Source organism: Notolepis coatsorum (assembly GCF_963971535.1).
Source record: "Notolepis coatsorum genome assembly, chromosome: 1".
Classification (NCBI taxonomy): domain Eukaryota; kingdom Metazoa; phylum Chordata; class Actinopteri; order Aulopiformes; family Paralepididae; genus Notolepis; species Notolepis coatsorum.
Window position 1 is genome coordinate 276303345 of NC_140165.1, and position 27675 is coordinate 276331019.

The 27675-nt window shown below is 48.7% G+C and overlaps 1 protein-coding gene across 2 annotated transcripts in view; it reads right to left on the bottom strand.

The window, feature by feature from the left end:
* Positions 1-27675, bottom strand: part of LOC311226946 (transient receptor potential cation channel subfamily V member 1-like) — a 90966-nt gene that overhangs the window by 16368 nt on the left and 46923 nt on the right. For both annotated transcript variants that reach the window (XM_084312411.1, XM_084312412.1), the window contains 5 exons: positions 26950-27251; positions 13139-13315; positions 12458-12613; positions 12270-12365; positions 8419-8489 (listed from right to left, as the gene is read on the bottom strand). In XM_084312411.1, coding sequence (XP_084168537.1) covers positions 8419-8489; positions 12270-12365; positions 12458-12613; positions 13139-13315; positions 26950-27251 — 802 coding nt within the window. The remainder of the gene's footprint in view (positions 1-8418; positions 8490-12269; positions 12366-12457; positions 12614-13138; positions 13316-26949; positions 27252-27675) is intronic.

The window sequence follows — 27675 nt, forward strand, 5'->3', positions numbered from 1 at the left end:
GTGGAACTAGAAGGGGAGAACTTGGGACCAGGAACTAGGTGGAACTAGAAGGGGAGAACTTGGGACCAGGAACTAGGTGGAACTAGAAGGGGAGAACTAGGGACAGAGGGGACTGAGGCCCGCGGAGGCGGGCTGGGGACAGGGAGGAACTGGGGACTGGTGGGAAAACATCTGGGCCGCTCTGCAGAACAGAGGAGAGGGTTAATATTCAAAAGGGAACAAACAGAGCAGATGCAGAACAGTCCAAATAAACAAAGTAACAAAGTAATAATATCTTCGTGTGACAAACACACAGGGGGAGATGTAATGTCCAAAAATACTATCTTAAGTGAGAACAAAAACAGAGTGGGAGATGAAATGTCCAAACTACTAACTAAGTGAGAACAAAAAGGAGGCATTACGCTGGGTGAGTGACTTAACAATCAAAACTCACCCAAGCGTATGCGTAATGGTACAGGAACAGCAGCGGGACGAGGGCAAGAGGCATTACGCTGGGTGAGTGACATCACAATCAAAACTCACCCAGGCGTATGCGTAATGGTACGGGAACAGCAGCGGGACGAGGGCAAGAGGCATTACGCTGGGTGAGTGACATCACAATCAAAACTCACCCAGGCGTATGCGTAATGGTACAGGAAACGCAGCGGGACGAGGGCAAGAGGCATTACGCTGGGTGAGTGACATCACAATCAAAACTCACCCAGGCGTATGCGTAATGGTACAGGAAACGCAGCGGGACGAGGGCAAGAGGCATTACGCTGGGTGAGTGACATCACAATCAAAACTCACCCAGGCGTATGCGTAATGGTACAGGAAACAGCAGCGGCGGCGAGGGTGTCGCCACCGGGTAGCTGGCTGTCCGAGCCGAGAACAGAGTGGTGCTGGAACAGGCGGCGGTGGCGAGGGTATCTTCGTGAAAAATACACAAAGAGCAAAGTACCAAAACAAATACAAAGAGAATACTATCTTTGGTGTGAACAAACACACAGTGGGAGATGTAACGTCCAAAATAATATCCAAGTGAAACAAACAGAGGCACAACGCTGGGTGAGTGACTGTCAGATTAAAAAGGTGGTAATTCTTCAGTGTTAGAAACACACGAAAACGGAGATGATCTAGACAGTCAAAACTCACCCAGACGTATGCGTAATGGTGCAGGAACAGCAGCGGCGGCGAGGGTGTCGCCACCGGGTAGCTGGTTGTCCGAGCCGAGAACAGAGTGGTGCTGGAACAGGCGGCGGTGGCGAGGGTGTCGCCACCGGGTAGCCGGCTGTCCGAGCCGAGGACAGAGTGCTGGAACAGCGGCGGTGGCGAGGGTGTCGTCACCGGTAGCCGACTGTCGGAGCCGAGGAACAGAGTGCTGGAACAGCGGCGGTGGCGAGGGTGTCGTCAACCGGGTAGCCGCTGTCGGAGCGAGGAACAGAGTGGCGCGCCACACCTTGGTGTGCACGTCGGAACCGAGAGACGCATCGGGGTGCGTCTGCGTGGAAGAGTGTGCCAAGCACGAAGGTCTGGAAGATGCGCTCCTGCGCGCTGGTCTGGAGAGCGTGCCAAGCTCGAAGGTCTAGGAGATGCGCGTCTGCGCGCTGGTCGGGAGAGCGTGCCAAGCTCGAAGGTCTAGGAGATGCGCGTCTGCGCGCTGGTCGGGAGAGCGTGCCAAGCTCGAAGGTCTAGGAGATGCGCGTCTGCGCGCTGGTCGGGAGAGCGTGCCAAGCTCGAAGGTCTAGGAGATGCGCGTCTGCGCGCTGGTCGGGAGAGCATGCCAAGCTCGAAGGTCTAGGAGATGCGCGTCTGCGCGCTGGTCGGGAGAGCGTGCCAAGCTCGAAGGTCTAGGAGATGCGCGTCTGCGCGCTGGTCGGGAGAGCGTGCCAAGCTCGAAGGTCTAGGAGATGCGCGTCTGCGCGCTGGTCGGGAGAGCGTGCCAAGCTCGAAGGTCTAGGAGATGCACGTCTGCGCTGGTCTGGATGTGCGTCAGGACGAACAGCTGCGCGGGGGTCCGAAGTGGATCACTGGGATGCCTCCCGTGGAAGTCTAGGGAGCGCAGCCCAGTCTCCACTCTCAGGCAACGGCGACAGCAGACGAAGGCTGGAGCAAACATCTCTACGCCGGAGAATCAATACAGCATAGGCAGAACAGAGGATCTCCCGAAAGAGTCTAGATGTTTGAGAATAGGAAACGGCATGATTACAACACGACCCCACGCCGAAACGAGGGGAAGCGCCCTGGTATTTAAAGCCCACAGGGGAACTAATTAGCCTGCCACCACAGGTGCGAGAGGTAATTGATAATCGAACAGGTGTGGCCACTGAGAGTAAAGAACGAGAGGGTGGGGGCTAGAGAGAGTGAGTAGGGAATTCCTAACAGTAGGCTTAAAGAAGACAGAGAAAGTTGGTGAGCAGCGGACAAAACCTCACAGTACCCCCCCCTCAACGGGAGCCACCTGGCGACCCAAAACAAATACAGACAGAGTGGCAGGGGGCAAAACAAGACAAAAACAAAAGGTACTGGACAAGCCAGCAGGGGAAGCCACCACAAGAGTGGGGCTAGCAAAAGAAACAGGGTCGCAGAGGGGTAACTAGGGTAGCAGAGGGGCAACTGGGGGAACTGGTCTAGAGGAACTGGTCTAGAGGAACTGGGTCTAGAGAACTAGTCTAGAGGAACTGGTCTAGAGAACTGGTCTAGAGAACTGGTCTAGAGAACTGGGCTAGAGAACTGGTCTAGAGAACTGGTTTAGAGAACTGGTCTAGAGAACTGGTCTAGAGGAACTGGTCTAGAGGAACTGGTCTAGAGGAACTGGTCTAGAGGAACTGGGTCTAGAGAACTGGTCTAGAGCAACTGGTCTAGAGGAACTGAGGGGCAAGCAGGGTAGCAAAGGGGTAACCATGGTAGCACCGGGAAAGGGCTAGCAGAGGGAAGGTTAGCTGCCAGGGCACTGATAGCTACAGGGCCTATGCTAGCTGTACTGCTACATCAACATAGAGGCTGCGCAAGCTGCCGGAGCCAGGCTAGCAGAGGGAAAGGGTAGCTGCCAGGGCACTGATAGCTACAGGGCCTATGCTAGCTGTACTGCTACATCAACATAGAGGCTGCGCTAGCTGCCGAGCTAGGCTAGCAGAGGGAAAGGGTAGCTGCCAAGGCACTGATAGCTACAGGGCCTATGCTAGCTGTACTGCTACATCAACATAGAGGCTGCGCTAGCTGCCGAGCTAGGCTAGCAGGGGGAAAGGGTAGCTGCCAAGGCACTGATAGCTACAGGGCCTATGCCAGCTGTACTGCTACATTAACATAGAGGCTGCGCTAGCTGCCGGAGCTAGGCTGGCAGACAGGGCTGGACCAGCATGAGAGAACAAGCTAGCTGGAAGGACAGTCCTAGCTGTGGGAATACTGACCTTGCTAGCTGAAGGGGCAGTCCTAGCAGTGGGGAAACTGACCTTGCTAGCTGAAAGGGCAGTCCTAGCAGTGGGGATGCTACACAAAAAAGTGGAGGCCATGCAGAGGGACCGGGTTAGCTGCTTGGGCCTGGCTAGCTACAGGGCCTATGTCAGCTGCAAGGCTGCATTAACATAGAGGCTGTGCTAACAGCCGGGGCCAAGCTAGCAGACTGGGACCATGCAGAGGGAAACTGGGTTAGCTGCCAGGCCATGGCTAGCTACAGGGCCCATGCCAGCAGCAAGGGCTGCATAAACATAGAGGCTGTGCTAGCAGCCGGGGCAAAGCTAGCAGACAGGGGCTCTGCTGAGGGACTGGGTTAGCTGCCAGGGCATGGCTAGCTACAGGGGGGTCAAACAGGGCTAAACGGGAAGCAAACAGGGGAGCTAACCGGGGAGACTAACAAGCTAAACAAGGGAGCTAAACAGGACTAACAAGGAAGCTAGAGGGAACAAGAAAAAAAAAAAGGCAAACTCAACATACACCGTCTGTGCTGGCTGGGGTCGTCGATTTGGTGGGGTCGTACTGTTATGGTTTGTAACCGACCCCAATCGCACAACACAAGACAGGTATGATGGTTTGCCAAGAAACAGATATTTATTGAGAGACAGGGAAAAAAGGGCACTGTCCCTTTAAGGGAGAACACAAATACAGGAATATAACAAGAGGGGAAAAACTAGGTGCCTTTAAGAGGCGGGCAGGAAAAGGGTACACTAAGGGAAGGTTAATGAACGCTAGGGGAAAACATTAAAGGAACGCTAGGGGGAGGTTAAAGGAACAGAGGAACTAGAGACTAGGAAATGTCGGGACAAGGAGAGCTAGGGAACAGGAGAACTGGGGACTAGGAGAACTAGGGACAAGGAACTAGGTGGAACTAGAAGGGGAGAACTTGGGACCAGGAACTAGGTGGAACTAGAAGGGGAGAACTTGGGACCAGGAACTAGGTGGAACTAGAAGGGGAGAACTAGGGACAGAGGGGACTGAGGCCCGCGGAGGCGGGCTGGGGACAGGGAGGAACTGGGGACTGGTGGGAAAACATCTGGGCCGCTCTGCAGAACAGAGGAGAGGGTTAATATTCAAAAGGGAACAAACAGAGCAGATGCAGAACAGTCCAAATAAACAAAGTAACAAAGTAATAATATCTTCGTGTGACAAACACACAGGGGGAGATGTAATGTCCAAAAATACTATCTTAAGTGAGAACAAAAACAGAGTGGGAGATGAAATGTCCAAACTACTAACTAAGTGAGAACAAAAAGGAGGCATTACGCTGGGTGAGTGACTTAACAATCAAAACTCACCCAAGCGTATGCGTAATGGTACAGGAACAGCAGCGGGACGAGGGCAAGAGGCATTACGCTGGGTGAGTGACATCACAATCAAAACTCACCCAGGCGTATGCGTAATGGTACGGGAACAGCAGCGGGACGAGGGCAAGAGGCATTACGCTGGGTGAGTGACATCACAATCAAAACTCACCCAGGCGTATGCGTAATGGTACAGGAAACGCAGCGGGACGAGGGCAAGAGGCATTACGCTGGGTGAGTGACATCACAATCAAAACTCACCCAGGCGTATGCGTAATGGTACAGGAAACGCAGCGGGACGAGGGCAAGAGCCATTACGCTGGGTGAGTGACATCACAATCAAAACTCACCCAGGCGTATGCGTAATGGTACAGGAAACAGCAGCGGCGGCGAGGGTGTCGCCACCGGGTAGCTGGCTGTCCGAGCCGAGAACAGAGTGGTGCTGGAACAGGCGGCGGTGGCGAGGGTATCTTCGTGAAAAATACACAAAGAGCAAAGTACCAAAACAAATACAAAGAGAATACTATCTTTGGTGTGAACAAACACACAGTGGGAGATGTAACGTCCAAAATAATATCCAAGTGAAACAAACAGAGGCACAACGCTGGGTGAGTGACTGTCAGATTAAAAAGGTGGTAATTCTTCAGTGTTAGAAACACACGAAAACGGAGATGATCTAGACAGTCAAAACTCACCCAGACGTATGCGTAATGGTGCAGGAACAGCAGCGGCGGCGAGGGTGTCGCCACCGGGTAGCTGGCTGTCCGAGCCGAGAACAGAGTGGTGCTGGAACAGGCGGCGGTGGCGAGGGTGTCGCCACCGGGTAGCCGGCTGTCCGAGCCGAGGACAGAGTGCTGGAACAGCGGCGGTGGCGAGGGTGTCGTCACCGGTAGCCGACTGTCGGAGCCGAGGAACAGAGTGCTGGAACAGCGGCGGTGGCGAGGGTGTCGTCAACCGGGTAGCCGCTGTCGGAGCCGAGGAACAGAGTGGCGTGCCACACCTTGGTGTGCACGTCGGAACCGAGAGACGCATCGGGGTGCGTCTGCGTGGAAGAGTGTGCCAAGCACGAAGGTCTGGAAGATGCGCTCCTGCGCGCTGGTCTGGAGAGCGTGCCAAGCTCGAAGGTCTAGGAGATGCGCGTCTACGCGCTGGTCGGGAGAGCGTGCCAAGCTCGAAGGTCTAGGAGATGCGCGTCTGCGCGCTGGTCGGGAGAGCGTGCCAAGCTCGAAGGTCTAGGAGATGCGCGTCTGCGCGCTGGTCGGGAGAGCGTGCCAAGCTCGAAGGTCTAGGAGATGCGCGTCTGCGCGCTGGTCGGGAGAGCGTGCCAAGCTCGAAGGTCTAGGAGATGCGCGTCTGCGCGCTGGTCGGGAGAGCGTGCCAAGCTCGAAGGTCTAGGAGATGCGCGTCTGCGCGCTGGTCGGGAGAGCGTGCCAAGCTCGAAGGTCTAGGAGATGCGCGTCTGCGCTGGTCTGGATGTGCGTCAGGACGAACAGCTGCGCGGGGGTCCGAAGTGGATCACTGGGATGCCTCCCGTGGAAGTCTAGGGAGCGCAGCCCAGTCTCCACTCTCAGGCAACGGCGACAGCAGACGAAGGCTGGAGCAAACATCTCTACGCCGGAGAATCAATACAGCATAGGCAGAACAGAGGATCTCCCGAAAGAGTCTAGATGTTTGAGAATAGGAAACGGCATGATTACAACACGACCCCACGCCGAAACGAGGGGAAGCGCCCTGGTATTTAAAGCCCACAGGGGAACTAATTAGCCTGCCACCACAGGTGCGAGAGGTAATTGATAATCGAACAGGTGTGGCCACTGAGAGTAAAGAACGAGAGGGTGGGGGCTAGAGAGAGTGAGTAGGGAATTCCTAACAGTAGGCTTAAAGAAGACAGAGAAAGTTGGTGAGCAGCGGACAAAACCTCACACTCACGGAGATAAAACTGGGAACGAGGTTAGTCATGACCCAAAACTGCTTAACTGTTGGCAAAAAGGAGGAGTGGCCTAGAACAAAAGCTTCTACCCAGATTCACGTAACATGACCAAACTTTGTAGAAAGATTGACCATGGAGCAAGGACACACACACACACACACACACACGCACACACACAAGGGGGCATGGCTGTGTGTGTGTGTATGAATGGTTGCAGCTATTGAGAATCTGCGGGGGGTTTTTAAGAATTTGAAAAGTAACCAGTAGCCTACTCCATTCAGGGAGACGTGGAACGTTATTATTACAGGCTGTAGTTAGACATGCCTGACATGCTCAACTACAGTAATAGAAAGATAAGCAATACAAGTGCAATAAATATAATCTTACAATCAACCATTCACCCACCCATAACCCTATAACCCTAACCCACCTGGAATATATGAGTATACTCTCAGCTACACAACTGAATATATGAGTATACTCTCAGCTACACAGCTGAATATATGAGTATACTCTCAGCTACACAACTGAATATATGAGTATAATAATAATAATAACTTTATTTGTATAGCACTTTTCATACAGAAGTTGCAGTTCAAAGTGCTTCACAACAGTAAAAAAATACAGGCATAAGCGAGCATAAAAAAGATAGAGAGGTAGTAAGGTAAGGTAAATCACAGTGTTTCACATTAGGATATAGCATCCCAATAGGCCTCTCTGTTTACAGTTTCATTCAGTAATACAAATAATAAAAAATAGAATAGACAGAGTAAAAAAAGTGCGGTTTGATTCAGTTTAGAAATAGGCTAAAAATAATAAAATAGAACGGACATAAAATAGTTCATACAACAGGGTATTTAACATACAACAGAGCAGTGCATCAGTAAAAAGTAAAAAGTGTGATAAAATAGTTCAATAAAAATATAACAGAGCAGTGCATCGCTCTTTGAGTTTCTTTACAAAGTTCTAACTAACATACAACAGAGCAGTGCATCACTTTACAAAGTACAGTTCTAAATTACCTTATAGAACAACAGAGCAGTGCGTCGCTCACAACTTAACAACAGAGCAACGCATCACTCTCAACTTTGAGTTTCTTTACAAAGTTCAGTTTTGAATTACAACAGAGCAGCGCTCTTAAAATTACAGTGCATAGGAGGCAGTGAGATAAAATTAGCATAGAACCGACACATGAATTTGATAGGAAGTGTATACAAGTAGGCAGGGTAAGACAAGTGCAGGTAAAGTACAATTTGTGTCAGGATGTCCCTGAGCAAAGAAATAGGTTTTCAGCTGTCTTTTGAAGATGTCTAGCGAGTTGATGTTTAGTATACTCTCAGCTACACAACTGAATATATAAGTATACCCTCAGCTACACAACTGAATATATGAGTATACCCTCAGCTACACCACTGGAATATACTGTATGAGTATACCCTCAGCTACCCAACTGAATCTATGAGTATACCCTCAGGCCTCAGCTACACTACTGGAATATACTGTATGTTTCAAGTTTCAAGTTTCTTTAATAGTTGTCATACAGAAGTACAGAATACTTTCATACAAAATGCTTCTTACTGTTACGCTCCAGAGACTGTGCTAGACAAGATAGTATCAAATAACATAGTATAGCATGTAATTTAGAAGTAGAAAATGAGGTCACAGTGTTCAGTATAGACATATGTACAATGTGAGACAGTATACCCTCAGCTACACAACTGAATCTATGCGTATACTCTCAGATATACTTACAATAGAATGTCACAGAATCCATCCAGGTACACAGCCTTGGGATTTGGAGGTTTTCTCTTGAAATCAATTATCTGTGGATATAAAGAACAACATTCAATGCTCTGTGGATATAAAGAATACAACATTCAAAGGGGAATCCCAGTTGCTTTACTACAGAGTAAAGTGAGCTTACAGCCAACTTTATGTACAGTATATCATGAAGCAAGATAAATAACTTAAACTACTGTACATGCTCCATCTTCCAGCTTTACAAAGTGACTACACAGTGAAAGAGGACAGACAACGCTAGTCGTAGGTTTACACTGGTTTACACTGAACACCACAGAAGGAGGTTTTACACTCATACTGAACACACACGAAGGAGGACTGAGCTTTTACACTCCTACTGAACACACAAGAAGGAGGACTGAGCTTTTACACTCCTACTGAACACACACAAGGAGGACTGAGCTTTTACACTCCTACTGAACACACACAAGGAGGACTGAGCTTTTACACTCCTACTGAACACACACAAGGAGGACTGAGCTTTTACACTCCTACTGAACACACACAAGGAGGATTTACACTCCAGTCCTACCAAACACACAGAAGGACGATTTACACTCCTATGAAACACACAGAATGAGAGGAGGGCTGAGCTTTTACATCTGGTTACTTTGTTAGAGATGATCGCGCTATGAGGAATATATTTTTTTTTAACATTTAACATTAACACTTATATTGCTTAGGGGGTAATACAACATGTTATGACAAAGCCCATGCTGTACTCATGCTTGTGCATACACAGAGAACGCACTTCAAAACCTTTTGGGGAGAGGTCATCAAAGTAATCTCACCTGGCAGCTCAATGAGGAAATTAATGAAGCGCAAAATTACAGTGAAATTACAACTTTAATAATAGTCAGAGCACCATTTTCTGGAAGATGTAGGGCTGCTCGATTATGGCAAAAATCATAATCATGATTATTTTGATTGATATTGAAATTACAATTATTAAACACGATTACTGATTGATTTGAGAACATCATATGACAACAATTTAATTTGTTTTTATCTTTCTTCTCGACCAAAGGCTGCCTTTCTGTCATCTTCTACAAGTTACCAAAGACATTTAAAAATGACTGGAGAAACGCGCAGTGGCTCCCTCCTCCCTCTCAACACGAGCTGAAACTACCGCTTGAGCTTGAGGGGAAAGGATGGGCGGTGCACACCGCTGTGAAGGAAGGGTGTGCTGCATTTACAAAACAAGGCAAAAAGACAGCATGCAGTAATTTAAATTTAAACTCTATTAATCGCCCAGCCCTAAAGTAAAGTGCATAACAATATACAGTGTAACAAGTGATTATATGGAATAATAACAAGGCTACTTCAGAACGTCCCACTCCACTGACACATGCCTCCTCTATTTGAACGACCACATCAAACAAGAGGTGGACGCTGGCAAATACTGCGGCATGGTCATGCTGGACCTACAAAAGGCCTTCGACACTGTCAATCACTCCATTCTAATGGACAAGCTAAAAGCAATTGGTTTTGATAGCCTATCAGTGAGCTGGATGCAATCCTACCTGGAGGGGAGAGAACAGATGGTAGAGGTAAACGGTACTCTATCCCCCCCCCTCACAGTGAGCTGTGGTGTTCCACAAGGAAGCATACTAGGACCGCTACTCTTCCTAATTTATGCAAATGACATGTCGTCAGCCTGTGACTGCAACTTGTTCCTGTTTGCGGACGACTCAGCCCTGCTGGTCTCTGACAAGAACAAATTGCAGGTTGAAAAAACCCTCAGCACGGAACTAGGCAAAATCTGCATATGGCTCGCTGATAACAAACTATCATTACACATGGGCAAAACAGAGTCCATTCTCTTTGGTTCAAATAACAAACTCAGCAAGACCGACGGCTTCTCAGTTACAGTGGGTGACAATATTGTCACAAGGAAAGACGAAATTACCTACCTGGGTTCCATCCTAGAGGCAAATCTTTCCTGTGACAAAATGGCATCCAATGTAATAAAAAAAGTCAACCAACGAACTAGATTCTTGTACCGGATCTCCTCTCTGGTAAACAAGAATACCCTGAAGACTCTGGCAGGAGCACTCATTCAAGGGTACTATGACTATGCGTGCACCTCATGGTACCAAAGCACCTCAAAGGCGCTTAAAACAAAATTACAAACATCACAAAACAAACTGGTCAGACTACTACTTGACCTGAACCCCAGAACCCACCTCACCCCTGCCCACTTTGCCAACCTAGGATGGCTTAGAGTAGACGACAGAGTACAGCAACTTGCAATGGGCCTGGTCTACAAGATACACTATACGACCGGGGTGCCCATGTACATGTCAAAATACTTCCCAAAGGTCAGTGAATACCACAACCACTACACCAGAGGAAGCTCAACAAATCATGTTAAACCCAGATTCGGCTCAAACAAGGGACTAAACACGTTTCGCAATTATGCCACAACAATGTGGAACGCCCTACCCAAAGCTGTAAAGGAATGTGAATCCCTGCCCACATTCAAAACCGCCCTTAAAGAGCACCTACGGGAGGCTGCAATTCGAAACTGGCCACCGTAAATGCCCAAAACCCCCACCACCTCCTAATAGACAGTCTCCTCCCCACCGCATGTATATATTCCCTCCCCGCCGTATGTATATTTCCCTCCCACCCACCCACCCCCTCCTAATGTACAGTCCCCTCCCCATCATATGTATATACTCTGTCAGGATCTAGGGGTAACAGTACGGTATATTTGAATACCGCCTATGTCACAAATGTATCAGTACTAAATACCTATATGTCCCTATGCCATAAATGTCATGTATGTTGTGTATGTCATAAATGTCTATATGAATTGAAAATGGGGGACCCTGATGGAAACAAGACAAACGTCTTTCTCAGGTCTGCATCCCCTTAACAATTGTATGTATTGAGCCGTACTGTATTGTACCCATTCTGCAATCTGTTAAATAAAGTTTTCATTCATTCATTCATTCATTCACTGAGTAAATATGTTAATCTAATGTAGACATTACACTAATATTATGTACAGTGATACAAGTATAAATACACTACTAACCAGTGGTATAACTAATAAGAGTAGGTATGGGATATATACAGATATAAAGTATGTACAGTGCACAGAGTGGATATGTATACACTCAGGTATGTAAACAGGAATATATGCTGATATATTCATACAGATATATATAATCCGCTGGCTGTTTGGGTTTCCCTCGGTCATGACATGCTTTATCGGGGGGGGTGTCTTGGATGGGGATGTGGTAGGGATTGGTGTGTGGGGTGTTTGGGGGACTGACTGTTCCGGGGGGTTCACATGCCTTCGAGCAACATTGTACTATTGTACTTATTTTATGCCTGTTCTTATGTCTGCACGTTTACATTGCACTACTTTTATTGTCTTTTATACTTATTCTTATGTCTGCAATTTATGCATTGTTTATTATTCTGTCAATTGTGTGCTGATTTTATGCCTATGTTAATTTGATACTAATTGCTGTGGGGCACTCTGGACTGCGGTCCATGTGTGAAAAGTGCTATATAGATATATTTATTATTATTATATTGTAAAAATGTATGCATTGAAATGTCTGTAAGGTCTCGATGACATTGACAATGAGGGTGACCTCAATTGTCTTTTTGAGAATAAATAAAGGTTTGATACAGTATATGCAGTACAGTGTTATTGTACATGGCTATCATACAGTGTTATATGGGTAGACTACATGATTACAGGGTACAATGGTTGTAGGTGGTGAAGGCAGTAGAGGAAGAGAGAGAGGAAGAGAGAGAGGTTGAGATTGGGGGTACATTCTTACTGCTTTAATGAAGAAGTACGCAGCACCGACGACACTGACGAACTCTCCGACACATCGCAGGCGGTCGACTGGGTTGTCCTCAACCGGAAAGGGTGGCTGTAATTTAAGGAGATGACAGGCCCCTGTTGTTGGTCCATATACTGTATGGTCTACTGCTTGAGTTACCACACCATCTGGTTTCATCTTACCTGTCCCTCCTTTCTGTTAACTGACACCGTGGTGAAGATCCCCAAGTATATCAGGTAAACCAGGAAATTCACCAGGAATATCTTACCAGCAAACCTGTCCCACTTCTCCTCCAGAAGCCTGTGTAGAGGCTCGATCTGGAGCATGTCGTGACGATTCTGAGATCCAAAGACAAACCACCATATTATAAACACTTGAAACCTCCATTATAGTAAAACTTATTTCTATAGTAAAACTTGTCTTATTTCCATCACTCAGGGTGTTGGTTCCATTCTAGGAGCTGTGCTATTTTAAACCTACATGTAATCTAAATAGTCTTCCATTGTAGTGACAAGTTGCACTATTTAAACGATAACCAAACCTAGCCGGCTTCTCTTTGATGACCCCCCCCGGAGCTCGGATAGGAGTGAGTCTGAGGCGGCCAGAAGATGTAGGGGAGTGGAGGGGGGTATAGTATTTCATAACATTTGTGCAAACCAAAGTAGTGAGCACTAGATTACATAAACAAACCAATAAAAACCAAAAAAAGTGACAATTTCACACCAATTTAGGTGTGAAAGCGCCCATAACAAACTTGTTTAACACAAAGTACATATGCCTGTAAACCACCACTAGGGGGGAGAGCGACGGTGAGATTGCTGGTCATAGAGGTCCTATGCATCTAAAAAACGTTTTCTTCATACCGGAATCTCACTACCAAACACGATTATCTCCAACACAGAGTTGTCCTCGTTGGTGTCTAGAGAGCTCATGTCGTAGAGGGAGGAGTGGATCGGCCCGTACACCCATTCTGTAAACTTCCTGGACAGCGGTCTGGTCTCCTCCTCCGTGAACTCCCGTTGCACCATGTGTCTAAACAGCTGGATCAGAGGAGAGATCAGAGGAGAAATCAGAGGAGGAATCAGAGGAGGAATCAGAGAGATCATAGGCAGAGATCTGAGGAGAGATCAGAGGAGAGATCAGATTAGAGATCAGAGGAGAGATCAGGTGAGATATCAGATGAGTGATCAGAGGAGAGATCAGATTAGAGATCATAGGAGAGATCTGAGGAGAGATCTGAGGAGAGATCAGAGGAGAGATCAGAGGAGATATCAGAGGAGAGATCAGAGGAAAAATCAGAGGCAGAGTTAAACGTAATTGTTTCATACTTGACTCATGCTTGGCAGGGTTAGGGTTAACTGATCAGACACCTTTAAAGGGATAATAGGGATTTTTGGAACCAGAGCCTTATTTCTTACTTATCAATTATGATGTTGATTGATAGAAGCCTTTTGTATCTGTTTCCATTAATTCCGGAAATTGGTATCTATCTTCTTGTCTAACTCTGGAGAAGACGATAGGCGCATTTCCAATAATGTTAGCGTGTTCCTTTAAATAACTGAAGCTCGCTCGTGTGAGTAAGAGAATTATCTGTGGGCAGCACAGTGATCTGTGAGGAACTGACGTGACTAATAGCATCACCGGTGAGTTGAACATAATGCTTCTGCTATGTGTGTTATTTACAGGGCAAGCCCTATCATCATGGTCACTGTTATTGTGTGAAGTGGATCAGTACAGTGAGCCTGAGGTTTACTAGCTGGTATAATATTTCTACTGTGCATGACACATGACCTGTTGCAGGCCTGCACGTGACCTTACACTTTTGGCATAGCTCCGGGTGAGAACCCTTTTTCCAGCTGTGAAGCTCCTAAACTTTGCTTTCATTGATCTCTTCCACTTGAGCTCTCTGTTCCCGATGCACTTTGTCTTTTGAGGTCTTAGGAGACAGAGTCGAGTGCAGAGTCGTCTCTTGAGCAGAGCCGAGGCAGGAGACACCATTGTCGTAGCACAAGGTATGTTTCGGTATGACAACAGGAAAGCACTGAGGCGCCTGTTGAAGAACTGTGTACCTTGAGAGGATTTGAGAGCTTTCTTCATGGTCTGTACAAATATTTCGACAAGCCCATTGGTAGCTGGGTGATATGGCACAGACACAGATTTACTGTTCTCTTCCATGAATGTCTTGATCTCTTCAGACACTAGTTGTGGACCGTTATCACGCTGAACAAGCTGTTGTCGACCAGAATGGCTAGAGATAGACCTCTTCAATGGTTCTCTCTGAGGAGGTGCTCTTCATGACAGCCAATTGCATCGACTACGACTAAGAACATGTGGTTCTCTAGTTGTTCAGTGAAGTCTATTATGAACTCTCTGCATGTGATGGAGCCAGCTGTGGGAGGTCTCTTAATTTCTGGCAGAACATGACTTTGCTTTCTCCTATATAGCTACATCGTCTTTAGCTACATCCAGGCCCAGATGTCACACTAGAGCACCAGCATGCAATTTATCCAATCAGGTGTATTTCACGTAGGAAATTATTTTAAGTATAAAAATCTTTGGGGGAAAAGCAATACTTTTATCCCTCACCTTTATAAAAGCTCTGTGGATGTATGTTTTTTAAAATTTGTATTACTCTATGTAATTTTTTTTATCTATAGCACCATCAGTGTGTGAATGTGTGAGTGAATGGGTGAAGTGCAAGTTGTAAATGTAATAATGTAAAGGTCCAGTCCGAATGCTCGTTTGTGATGTTTATTTCAAGCTGTCAAATGCAATACAGGTCCAATGCAACACACAGCTGTTACTCACTATACTACCTAGGAACCTCATAGGATCCTGCAGGTGAAGGTCTGACTGCCTGAATGAAAAGTAGCCCACATTATAACAATCCCTTCCCCCATAGTCTTGAAAAATACATTTGTATAAATTGTTTAAACTTAATCTCAGCTACAAGGTAGGGGGTAGACTGCCCCTCCTCCAGACACCCAAGGGGATTATTCTGCCCCTGCATTAAAATAAGTGGGTGCCTGCCTAACTCTACCTGGATAACGACGTCCTATTTCTGGACCCAGTTCCGGAGGCCTCAGCACGACTGCCTCGGGTGCAGGAGGTTCCGGAGGCATCAGCACGACTGCCTCGGGTGCAGGAGTCTCTGACCCTGGATTGACTGCTTCTTGTGGTGAAAAGCTCTCCTCCGGTAGACTTGCTGCCGTGGTGTTTTTATCATAATGTAGACACCTGAATATGTCTAACAATAATTCAATGTGTCTAACCTAATTCCTTTTACTCTACTGTGCCCACTGACCCCTCTTGATCCTCCATATTCTAACATTGACACTTAACAGTGGAGCATGCACTGGAGTGTCGCCAGGGGGAGCTGGTGAGACGTTGGGCAAGGGGGGACATCAGGTGAAGAAGGATGGACTGGAGGTGCGGTGCTGACAGCGGAGCACCCTCTTCGTCGTTTTCCAGAGACGGAAGAGGTCGCGTGGAGCAGGAGCTCCGGACATCAAGCATGCAGGATATAAACCCAGTTACGAAACGGGTTATTAATGGCATACGCGATAGCTTAGCTTTCAGTTAATGCTAAAGGAGACATTGTGAACGAAGAAGCAGACGAGCTACTGCCGAAGAGTATGTTAGATATTGCACACGTTGCGTTTTAGCTAAAGTATAGGCGCCAGGACAGGGGGTCGCTTGATCCACAGCTTAGCTTCAGTTAGGCCTAGGGCACAGTTTAGTCCGCGTGTCGCTTCACCTCTCCAGCCGAGCAGTGGATCACTCAACGGACGTCGCGGCACTGCACGCACCTCCAGCAGTCACCTGCCTAACGTCCACCCAGCCCTGCCTCCTGGTACCACGGGACTTCTCGACGGCCATCTCACCACACGGACGTTCGGTGGTGGGAGCGGGCCAAGCTTTGGTTAAGTACTCTCCAGCCTGTTACCGTGAGCGCTCCGAGTGCTGGAACTTTATCGGTAGACTTTCTCTTTGTGCGGCGCGGGCCCTTTAAGGGCAAAGAGAAGCAGTACGTTGAACTGACGCTGGTAACAGTGTTTAGGGGCGCCCCGACATTTATTATTTTGGGGAGCCGGCTATAGCTAGGACTTTTGTTTTCAACGTGGGCCCACTGTCTTTTGGTTGAATGTGGTGTGATAACGTGTGTTCTTTTATAAAATTCCCATTTAGTAGCCCCGTACCCCTCTCCCTCTTTCTCCCCTCTCTCCCCACCTACGGGTGCATGAACAGGTATTTCAACCCTTAAAGGGACGGGTGTCATTACTGTATCTTGACTAGTGTGGGAAGAGCTTTGGTTCCCTACCGTAGAGTGAGAGCACTAGGTGCCTAGCATTTCAACCCTTAATGGGACGGGTTCCATTACTGTGTATTGACCGGTGTGGAAAGAGATTTATTCATTGTGTTGCGTAAGCGGGAAGAGCTTTAATCATTGTGCCTCGTGTAAGCGGGAAGAGCTTTGCTCATTGTGCCTTGTGTTAAGAACGGGATACTTTCTTCAGTAAAGAACACTGAATGGGAGCACTGTGTGTGTGTCTGTTACTGTGTCTGTTGTCTTAACCCCTTTCTGCCCGGGTAATGCATTTTATTGTTTAACCCTTTCCCCACCCCCTGCCTAAGCATCATTGGGACAGGTCTCTGCTCATCAGCAAGGAAAGGTACTGCTTTGGGGAGGAAGTATATCATCTATCACTACTGCCACCGGGTGTGGGAGGGTGCGGGTAGTATTAGGAGAAGTGTGTGGGGAATTACTGCGAGTCGTCCTGGAGGGCAAGAAGGACCAGCGCACCACCCCTAGGTTAGTAAATCCTAGGCCCCATCCACTCCCTCTGCTAAAGCTCCACTCTAATACTACTGCACTACAGTCGGGGATTCAGCTGGACTCAGATCTGCTGCATTCCCACTACCTGGTGACAGATGTACATCTACTCTCATAAAGCAGGGATAATCCACCCTGCTACAATAACATGGACGCATCTGATCCTGATGACGTCTCACCAGCTTGCCGTCCTGTTGTGTCACCCTCCAAGACACTGGACCGGTCCTCTTGGTGAGTGTTGCGGGAATCCACTTCTGGCCTGAGTACCCTCTCACATAGATTGAGTCAGACTCTGTGAACATCCTGTCCCTGACATGCTTGTCATGCTCTTTTTGTTTGTCCTGATTTAGTCCAACTATTCGCTAGTGAAGGACGCACTTGATCCAATTGAGTTCTGATTCTCCGGTTCATGAGTAGCTCAGCTGGCGTAGCTCTGGTTGTGGTCTGAGGGGTTGATCTGTACTTAAACAAGAACCTGGATAGCTTTGTCTCCACACTACCCTCCCCCATGTTCTTGATGCCCTCTTTGAACACCCGCACTGCACACCCAGCACAGCCATTCGAGGACTGATGGTATGGTGCTGTTGTCACATGCTTTATGCCGTTTTTTTTTAGGAAGTGTTTGAACTCTGCACTGACCAGACTTGGTCCATTATCACTAACCAGGACTGCTGGGATTCCATGGGTGGCAAAAATGCTCCTCAATTTCTCCACTGTCATGGATGAAGTAATAGACTGCATTGGGTGAGCCTCAATGACTATTAAAAACATCTTTCCATATACTGGCCCACAAAAATCCACATGCAGCCTCATCCAAGGTTGGTCTGGCCACTCCCACGGGTGTAAAGGTGCTGCTGCTGGGACGGCTTGGTTCAACTGACATGCATGACATCTGCGCACTGCTGACTCTAAATCTGCATCCATGTTTGGCCACCACACATAACTGCGGGCCAATGTATTCATTCTTGAGACCCCTGGATGAGCCTCATGAAGCTCCTTGATCATAGTCTGTCTTCCTTGTGGTGGTATTATCACTCTACTTCCCCACAGGATGCACCTGTCCTCCACACTCAGTTCATGTTGTTGTCTCGTGTAAGGCCGTATTTCTGGGTCGGCCACTGGTGGACTCTGGACAGGATAGGGTCCAGACGAGTCCAGTCCCAGATGTGTTTTACTTGCAGTGGTGTACTATTCATATGCTCCATAAGCAGCACCACCACTTCCTCCTGTGGTATATTTCTGGGCTTTATGGGCAGTAGGTGTCTGCTCAGTGCATCTACATTCCCGTTTTTTGAGCCCTCCTTATACTCCAAGGCAGTAGCGGCGCCAGAGAATTGGCATTGGAGGAGCTCTGGGGGGGCTGGATTGTTTATAGCAGGTGCTAATGAATTATAATGGACAGAGCGACCCGACATTAAAATGGGCACAGCGACCCGACATTCCAGTGTGTGTGTCTGTGTGTGTGTGTGTGTGTGTGTGTGCTGTAACAGCGGGTGTATTATACATTGAATGTATTATTATTATTAAAACACAACACTCACCACAATACAGGCAGCCCTGCCCTGGGCAGCTGGGCTTATTATTGTTTTAGCTTCGGTCCTCCAAAATCCATGCTCAACCGGTGACTCTCGCGTGTTGACATGGTAACCCGTAGCCCCTTTCGTGACTGTGATGCACGGAGTGAATCCACATTCACTTGCTCCTCAATAGGAAACCAACCTAGATTTACCATGAAGGACTGGTTCTGGCCGAGCCGTTCGTTATACAAATATCACAGAGACATGTCAAAGGTGCTCACTGCTGCACGAGGGTTTCAAACAGAGATACGGGATGGTTTGAAAGCTCGCCGTTGCTAATCCCAACGCCGGAAACAATGCCGTTTTGAGCAGTTTATAAAATATATTTAAAATGTTTATTAGCAACGCCGAGCTTTCAAACCATCCCGTATCTCTGTTTGAAACCCTCGTGCAGCTGTGAGTACCTTTGACATGTCTCTGTGATATTTGTATAACAAACGGTTCGGTTAGAACCAGTCCTTCATGGTAAATCTAGGTTGGTTTCCTATTGAGGAGCAAGTGACTGTGGATTCACTCCGTGCATCACAGTCACGAAAGGGGCTATGGGTTACCATGTCAACACGCGAGAGTCACCGGTTGGTTATTATTGTTTCGGTCCTCCAAAAGCCAATGTTAAGTATGACTCCTGTTTATTAAAAGAAGCTTTATAGGTCGTAGGCTCCTCTTCTGGCTCATGGTATTTCCGCAAAGAAGTTATCCAAAGACGTTTGTTTTGTTTTTCCAAAGCACGACGGCATCCCAAACGCGGAAGTGAAAGAGAAATTCCATTGGTTCTCCCAGTCCACGTGACCATTTCTAGCATTTCAATTGGCTATAGTGACAGCCATAGATATGATGAATAGATATATATACAGCTTCACAAAGACACAAATGTCCAATATAACGGAATTCGTAATGTATTTTATATATAAATAAAATAAAAAAACATAACTGGGAGGGGGGGCTTAGAGGGGGCTAAGCCTTTTTCAGAGGGGGCTTAAGCCCCTGCTAGCCCCTCCCTCCCGCCACCACTGCTCCAAGGTGTACTCATAAGCGGCTAAAATTTATGCCCATCTTTGCATTCTGGCTGCCGCGAGTTGTGGGATGCCCTTACTCTCTCCCAAAAGGCCTAGTAGTGGTTTGTGATCAGTCGCAACAGTGCAGTGTTTTCCAAACAGATACTGGTGGAATCTTTTAAGACCAAAAATTATAGACAGCGCCTCTTTCTCTAGCTGTGAATATCCCCATTCTGCTGATGACAGTGACTGTGACATGTATCCGATTGGCCTTTCGGAGCCATCTGGAAACCGGTGTGATAATACCGATCCGACCCCATAAGGTGATGCATCACAAGCCAAGTAGAGCGGCTTTGTCTCATCAAAATGCACTAATAATTTGTCAGACTGGAGGCACTTTTTTGCATCCTCAAATGCCTGGGTCTGACATTTTTCCCATCTCCATGGGGTCTTTGTGTAGTGGCTCCAATATGGTAGACACATTTGGCAGGAACCTGTGATAATAGTTTAGCATGCCCAGGAAAGACTTTAACTGTGTCTGGTCAGTCAGCTGTGGGACATTTACAATGGCCTGTACCTTGTCAGCCACTGGTTGAATCCCTTTGTGGTTAATTCGGTAACCCAGGTAAACAACCTCTGGTACCATGAACACACATTTGTCCCCCCTCAGACGCAGTCCTGCAGCTGAGAGTCTCTTCAGCACTACCTCCAAGTTGTGTAGATGGCTGGCATCGTCGTCACTGGTCACCAGAATATCATCTATTCTCACCACCACCTGGGGAAGGCCTTGTAGTAGGTTATCCATGGTGCGCTGGACTATGCCTGGTGCTGATGACACCCCATAGGGTAGCCTGGTGTACTGATACAGACCCCAGTGGGTGTTTATTGTTGTGAATTTCGTAGGTTCTTCATTCAGTGGGAGCTGTTGATAGGCCTGTGACATGTCCAATTTTGTGAATTTCTGTCCCCCCCCTAATATCGCCAGCAAGTCCTCTGTTTTTGGAATAGGTTATTTATCCAACTTGGACACTGGATTCACTGTCACTTTATAGTCCCCGCATATTCGGGTTGTCTTGTCTGGTTTTAGTATGGGCACTATGGGAGCTGCTCACTCCCACTCTCAAAATTCACAGGCTCAATTATGCCTGCCCTCTCCAATCTGACCAACTCTGTCTCCACTTTCTCTTTGAGAGCATAGGGTAATGGCCTAGCTTTAAAATACCGTGGCTTAGCTTCTGGGTCCACATATATCTTTGCTGTAGCCCCTACTAAGTGCCCAGCTCGCCTTTAAAAACATCCTCATGTTGTGCTAGCAGAGCATTTAACTCCTGCTGCTGACCTATCTGTAGTCTGAAAATGGCTCTCCAGTCTAGCCGCATAGCTTTGAGCCAATTTCTCCCCATCAGATTAGGCCCCTCCCCTTTTACCACCAGCAATGCCAATTTCTTGGTCTGCCCTTTTAGGCCGTAAGGTGAAGGCTGTATCGTTTCATCCCGTTCCCACCTCGGTGGACTACACAATTTTCACTCTGGGTGAAAGATATATTGGTGTAGATTTAGGAACAAAAAGTTCTCCATTGACAAACTAGCCCGTTTTGCGCAATCATAGTTTAAAGTTTTATTTGACGTAATTGGTGCGAGTTCGGTCACGTATCTTGCACTCGACCAATAGCAGCTCTCTTTGTTGCCAAGTTACAGACCACAAGACATTGTGTAAACAGTAACGTGATGTTATCATGTCATCCACGGAGTACATTTTGATGTAAAATTCAGTAATCGGATGGAGGGTGCAGCCATTCAATTTATCCGTGAGGGAGATAAATGTAGAGGAGGTAGATTTTTAGGCAGGCATGAATCAGGCCACCTAAATTGAGCTAATGATTGGGAGATGCAGGTTGATTTGGGAGGAAAACTCTTGTCCACAAGAGATAGTTAAGATAGACAGAAGATAGTTAAAAAAGAAATAAACTCCATACTTAGACAACGCTCTGAGTTCTGTATCATTAGGGGATCCGCTCGGCATCACTCATGCACTCCCTCGCGTACGTGCACGCGCACTGAATAAATTCCACAAATGTACCTTTAATACCAGTATTCATCTGACCACACCCCTCGTTAGCTTACCTTCATAAGCAGGTGTGTGGTCACCTGCTCTCCTCCTTCTCGCTTTCACCACAAGGAAGTGCCACGGTAGTACCCCACTTGACGTGTTGTTAGTTGAAAAGAGTTGTGACGAGTTTACATTGTGCTTAGTTTTTTCTTCTCTCATAAATATTCGATAGAAAAAGCTAAGTCATAATGTCTTCTTCGGAGAGTAGACCTACTCTTCACCTGCGGTTCTCCATTCCCGCCTCCGTCGTGCGTTTTGGTGCTGGGCTGCTGCCACTTTCGTGGTTGCCGACCCAGCCCAGGAGGCAGCCGATGGGTAGTTTGCCTCGCCGAGGAGCCAAGGAGTCAGTGCCGTCGCTCCGGCGATGGCCTGATCTCGACTCTGGTTCCTCTGGTTCCAGGGAATCGTCCGTTGGTGAACGGGCGGTTGTTTTGGAGCCAGAGGATTTGCGACGCAAACTTTTCGCGTCTGCCCGTTCACGTCGCAAGATGGTGGCATGCAGGCGCGAACGGCCTGGGTTTGGGGACTTGCTGGAGACCAGCGAGGATGCGTCCGGCTCTGGATTTCCGATGGAAACTGAGGACTTCATGGAAGAGTCGGACGGATTCTTGTTTGAAGGTCCTGTGGAGGCGAGTATCCCTCCTATCCAGGAAACACCGGAGGGGGGAGAAATGGCTCCTTGGGACGCCTTGTTTGAAGATGTCGAGGAACCACCTTGGCCTCATCAGCAGGATGCCCTACTATCAGCCACATCAGATTGTGGCTCCTTAACCAGTCGCAGCCTGCTGCATGTGAGGGATGCGGGTTCGGTGGAGGAAGGTCAGCAGGGGGAACTGCAGGCTTTGTTTCCCGAGCTCATGGCGGTAGCCGCTGCTGCAAACGGCGTGCCGCTGCCGCAGCCATTGCCTGCTCCTGCCCCCGATGATCGCATAGGTCATCTCTGGCAGCGTCGCCCGGTGAGAGGGGTGGACGTTGTCTACCCATTTTTCCCCTCAATGGGGGCCTATGTTCGTCGGGGCCAGGTGGTGTCTCACATCATGGGCCTTACTCCCGCCTACGTACCAGTTACGCGGGTGGCGGGGTTGGTTGAAGGTATGAGAGAGGGTGTGCCACGGCTTGATAGGCCGATGGCCGCTCTCCTCTGTCCGGATGTGGTGTGGGAACCGTTATGCAAGCCGGTTCTCCAGGGGAAATCGGCTAGGCGATTGGCATATTGGAGTGACCAGTCATTTGTCGCGGGTACACAGTCGCTGGCTGCTGCGTCTAATATCGCACAGCTGGCTCGATTTGTATCTGGGATAATGACGGGCGGCACAGAGCTGACCGAGGTACAACACGATCAGCTCACCCAGGCGGCAGGAGCTGTCCTACATCTGACTCAGGTGCAGGCCATAGCCGCTGGGAAAGTGCGCGCCCTGGCTACTCTGATCCAGCGCCACCTTTGGCTGGAGCAGGCCCGTGTGCCAGAGAAGAAGAGAGCCCCTCTTCTGACGGCCAACCTCTCCGATGCTGGACTGTTCGGGAAGGCCCTGCAGCTGATGACATCAACATGCAGAGAGATGGCAGAGGAGAGATCCGTTCTCCAACCCCATTTTCCGCCTCCCGTCCTCGCCGGTGGAGTCAGAAGGCTTCCACGACGTCGACCTACCTTAGCCGTGCCTACCACTGCCTCCGCCGCCACTGCTGGCCCATCAAAGAAGGCCAGGAGGAGAGACGGTGCTACTGCTGCAGCCGGCCCATCTACGACCGGAGGAGACGGTAGGGATCGACGAGACCAGCAGCCGATTGTCTACCGTCCCTCCGGGGCTTCTCGGGGTGGCAAAGCCCGAGCGGCTCGAGGCAGCAGACGCCGCTGATTAGTGACTTTTCCCCCTGTGGTCCCCTCTGTACCCCTCCCCGGCCCTCTCATATATTTTGTGCCCAAATAAAAAGTCCCCTTAAAGGGGGACTGTATTTTTTGGCCAAACAAACTGTGTGTTTCTTCACCAATGCATATGATGAGGTTGCGAAGTGTGAATCTGCATTTGTATACATTGAGGGATGAGTTACGTTCGTGTTATGAGATTAAGCAAGGTCTGCAACATACACTCGGTTATAGAATGGTTTCTATCTTGGCCTGACACTCCACATGCAGGTAGAAGCTGTTTGTATGATGAGCCGTTATACTCTCTGTCAATGTTTTTCTATGTACGACATAGAATGCGGGTGTAGGATTCACACACACACACAACTTGGTTTTGTTATAAACCCTGTTCACAGTCTGTGGGTAGCGGGCATTGTATTAGCTTGCGCTATGCATTAGCGTTCTACCAAAGGTCTCATATGCTACAGTTGTTATTGTGTGTAGGGGTGAGGGTTTTCTGTGAGGGGGTGCCGAATAAACCCCTCCTTCCCACTTGATTGGTCGAAGGGGTTTTCTCATCTCCTGTTGAGCCAGTCAGGGCCAAGCCGTTCAACGACTTGGCGGGGGAGGGGGGGGGGGGGGGGGGGGAAGGGTTGTCCTGACGCGGCTCCTATTACAAACAGGAGTTGTGTACGGGGTTTCCCCCCGTCATAGCATATACGTTGCTATGACGACGGCTTCCGTGAGTTAGATCTTTACGTAAGGTCTGTGGTGTCAAAGTGTCGGGTTAGAGCGTAGGGCTTAGGGGTCTGCTACGCTCGATTTTATGTGTAAACTTGAGTCAGTTGGTCACGTGACTCACAGTTGCCATGTCTTTTTCATACTACGACTCATGTGGGAAGGCTTTCTGGGGAATTTCGGTCTAAACCCTCTGAGAAGGGGTGACTGGATGTAAAAATATAAACAGTTTTTACTCCCGGCTGTGCAGACTGGGCTTTATGCTGTTGATGCTTCCTTCTTTTTTATTAAAAAAGAGTTGGGGTTAGGGAGCATCACACCCCTCTTGTCGTTCCCCTGGGCGCCTTGGGGATTCAATGACAGGTCTAACTAGCCTGTTTATTGATGTGGTTATGTCCCGGTGCACACATAGTGCTAGCTCGGGGTGTTCTGTTGAACATCAGGCGACTGACTGGCGTGCCTTGGTTGCTTGGGGTTAAAACAGCGTTTTTATAAGGCAACTGGGATGGAGGTTTTTCCTCTTCCGACGACCTATGTTGGTTGTCGACGGATTCTCGTTCATATCTGGGGGATGATGACGGAAATGGATCTGAACATATGTAGAGGGGTCTCACGCCCTGGGGGTGGGCCACCGGACGCGGTTCGCACAGAATGGCTGGGTGGCGCCTTCTTTTCATGTTTTAAGATCAACACGCATATCTGTCCCTTCTCCTGGAGTAGGCATGTCGGCGTGGTTAGGGCACGGGACTGGTTCTGGTCACGCTGGTCCGGATCAGTTGAACCCGTTGTCCGCCGGGGATGCAGATCTGCTGTTCTGGTACCCTGAGGGACTTGGGCTTTTTCCAGGGGGAAAAATGCCAGGTCGGTCCGGGTGTCACGGGGGTTAGGCGCTATGGAGACCCGTGTTGGGTACATTGTACTCTGCACTGTCGTAATGGCTTACGGCCGTGCCAACCTGTACACGCCCGATCTCGTCAGATCTCGGCCGCTACGCAGGTTGGTCCTGGTTAGTACTTGGTTGGGAGACCGCCTGGGAATACCAAGTACGGGGTGATTGGGGCTGGTTCTCCATTCTTTTCGCTCTTCTCTTACGCATGGCGAAGAGGGGCCTGTTGGGGTGGTCTTTGACCTTCTCGGGGGACCCTGTGCTTCCCGTATCGCCGGGCCCGGTCCGAAGTAATGTTTCGTCGACCCGTAGGCCTGGGATAACCCTGTTGGAAACTGAAACATTGTCCTGCGGTAGTGTCCGCAGGTATGTTTTGGAGTTTTTCTTGGGGGTTATGGGACCAACCACTGCATAGGGTAACGACAGGGTGGTTGGTTCTCTGGTGTGTTGGAGCAGAGTCAACTCCCGGGTTACCCGGTTGAGTGTGCCCCTGCACGTTCATGACGTCTGCCAATCGTGTCAGCCTTCGCTGCCTCATACCCGCTGGGTTTTTTGAGGGAGGCTTTGTCATGGTGATCAACAACGCCAGCATACGCCCCTTCCGCCGGGGCGGCTGTTTTCAGCTGACCCCTCTGGCGCCTGTCTCGTCCGCAGTGCTCCAGGCTCGGGTTACAGCCTGTTGCCTGGTTTCCCCGGTGCGCTGCCTGCTTCCGTTGGTAAGCCTTTTTTGGGTGCTTACGGCCATGCTGACTGCCTGTGCTGCAGGGTCAGTGTGCCAGGCGGTGTGCTATTGGGGGGTAAGGGCCCGCTCTTGAGAGGGGCCTTATCCGAATACGCTGGCGATGTGGGGGGCGGTGTCACTAAGTGACCACCTGGTGGGGTCTTGATGCTGGCATCATGGACCTCTCCGGGCCCCCGTTTTCCAGGGGATCCAGTCCCTTTGGTGGGTCTGGGTCTTCCTTCGCGCTCCGCTGCTACGGCCTTGCCACGGGGTTGGGGTTGCTCTTGACCCCGTGATTTCTGGGGGCAGTAACGAGGTTGTTCCTTCCGTTCGTTCCCGGGTGGCATGCGGGTTGTGCGTGTGTGTAGTCGTGGGGTCAGGCCACGGTCTGCTCACCCTGTGCGTTGAGTTGCTTGAGTGCCTCTTCGCACGGTCGGGTCCGTCGCCCTCCCGTGATCCTCCAATAGGGGGGGTGCCCTCCATTAGGGGGGGTCGGGGGGGCTCGGTCCTCCCTGATCTGATGGTTGTGGGGGGCCTCAGCGGGGTGTATTTGTCGGCCGATGGCTCTCGCTCGGCCTCCCTTGTGCGGAAGTGACGCCGAGCGAGATCCATTACGGAACAGAACAACGATCCACAATCATTTTCGAGATCGGATCTAGATTGACGGAACTACTGCAGCCTGAGTCGGGAGTGGTATTTTGCGGAATACCGTGTACTTTGCACAAGCCTCAAATACCGGCATGTAACTATCGACAGGCAACAAATAAGCCTTCAATTCGATATATATATTGGATTAGAAAATATGCACACTCGAGCCACTAGGGGTCGCCAAAGTGCCAGTTGCAGAAAAGTCAGAAAAATTTCCCATATGAGGGACGTTGCAGCTTAAGAGAATGTTCCATCAAATATTACCAAGAGGAAAGCAATATGTTAACATGTTAATGTTACATGCAGGTCTATGTAAAACTTACCCCAATCTTGCCCATCTTGGCTGCCAACTTCAAGGGGGTCAGGACCTGGTTGTTTTCAATAGTTTCTAATTTGATCTGTCTTTTATTCAGTTTGGTGTACTGGATCAGAATCTGATCGTACATCCTTGTAATAAAGTCTGTGTTTTCTTGAGTGTTGTCTGCAATGGCAACTAACGCGTGTAAGACCGTATTTCCTTGGGAGTCTTTGTCAGTCAAGTCGGCACATGTGTAAGGGTTGTCCATGAGAAAGGTCACCACGTCCAGCTGGTTGGTACAGGCTGCGAGTGACAGGGGGAGCTCACCTATTGGGAACACAGAAATCAAGCTGAGCAATAGAAAGTCATCATAGAAACCTGTGTTATATAATATTAGAAAATAATTCTTAGTAGGGATGGGTGATATCATAAAAATAGCCAGAATATCATGTCTCAACAGTTTTCTTATATATTTTTGATGGTATAACAGTATTTTCCAGTACAAATGCCAATGTGATGCAACATATTTTTTTTCTTTATCCTATAATACAATTGTCTTGTAGTGTTTGATTCAAATGGTCTATTTTCTTTAAGTAAATTTTTTTTTATATTGCTGCATGCTAAAGGAACATGCCAACCAGGGACGTGTACAGGACTTTAGAGGGGCAGGTGCTCAAAGGCTGAAAAGGGCACTGGGCCTGTGTGAAGCGAGTGTGCGAAACGCGCAAGCCCGATTTTTGGGGGCCCTTTT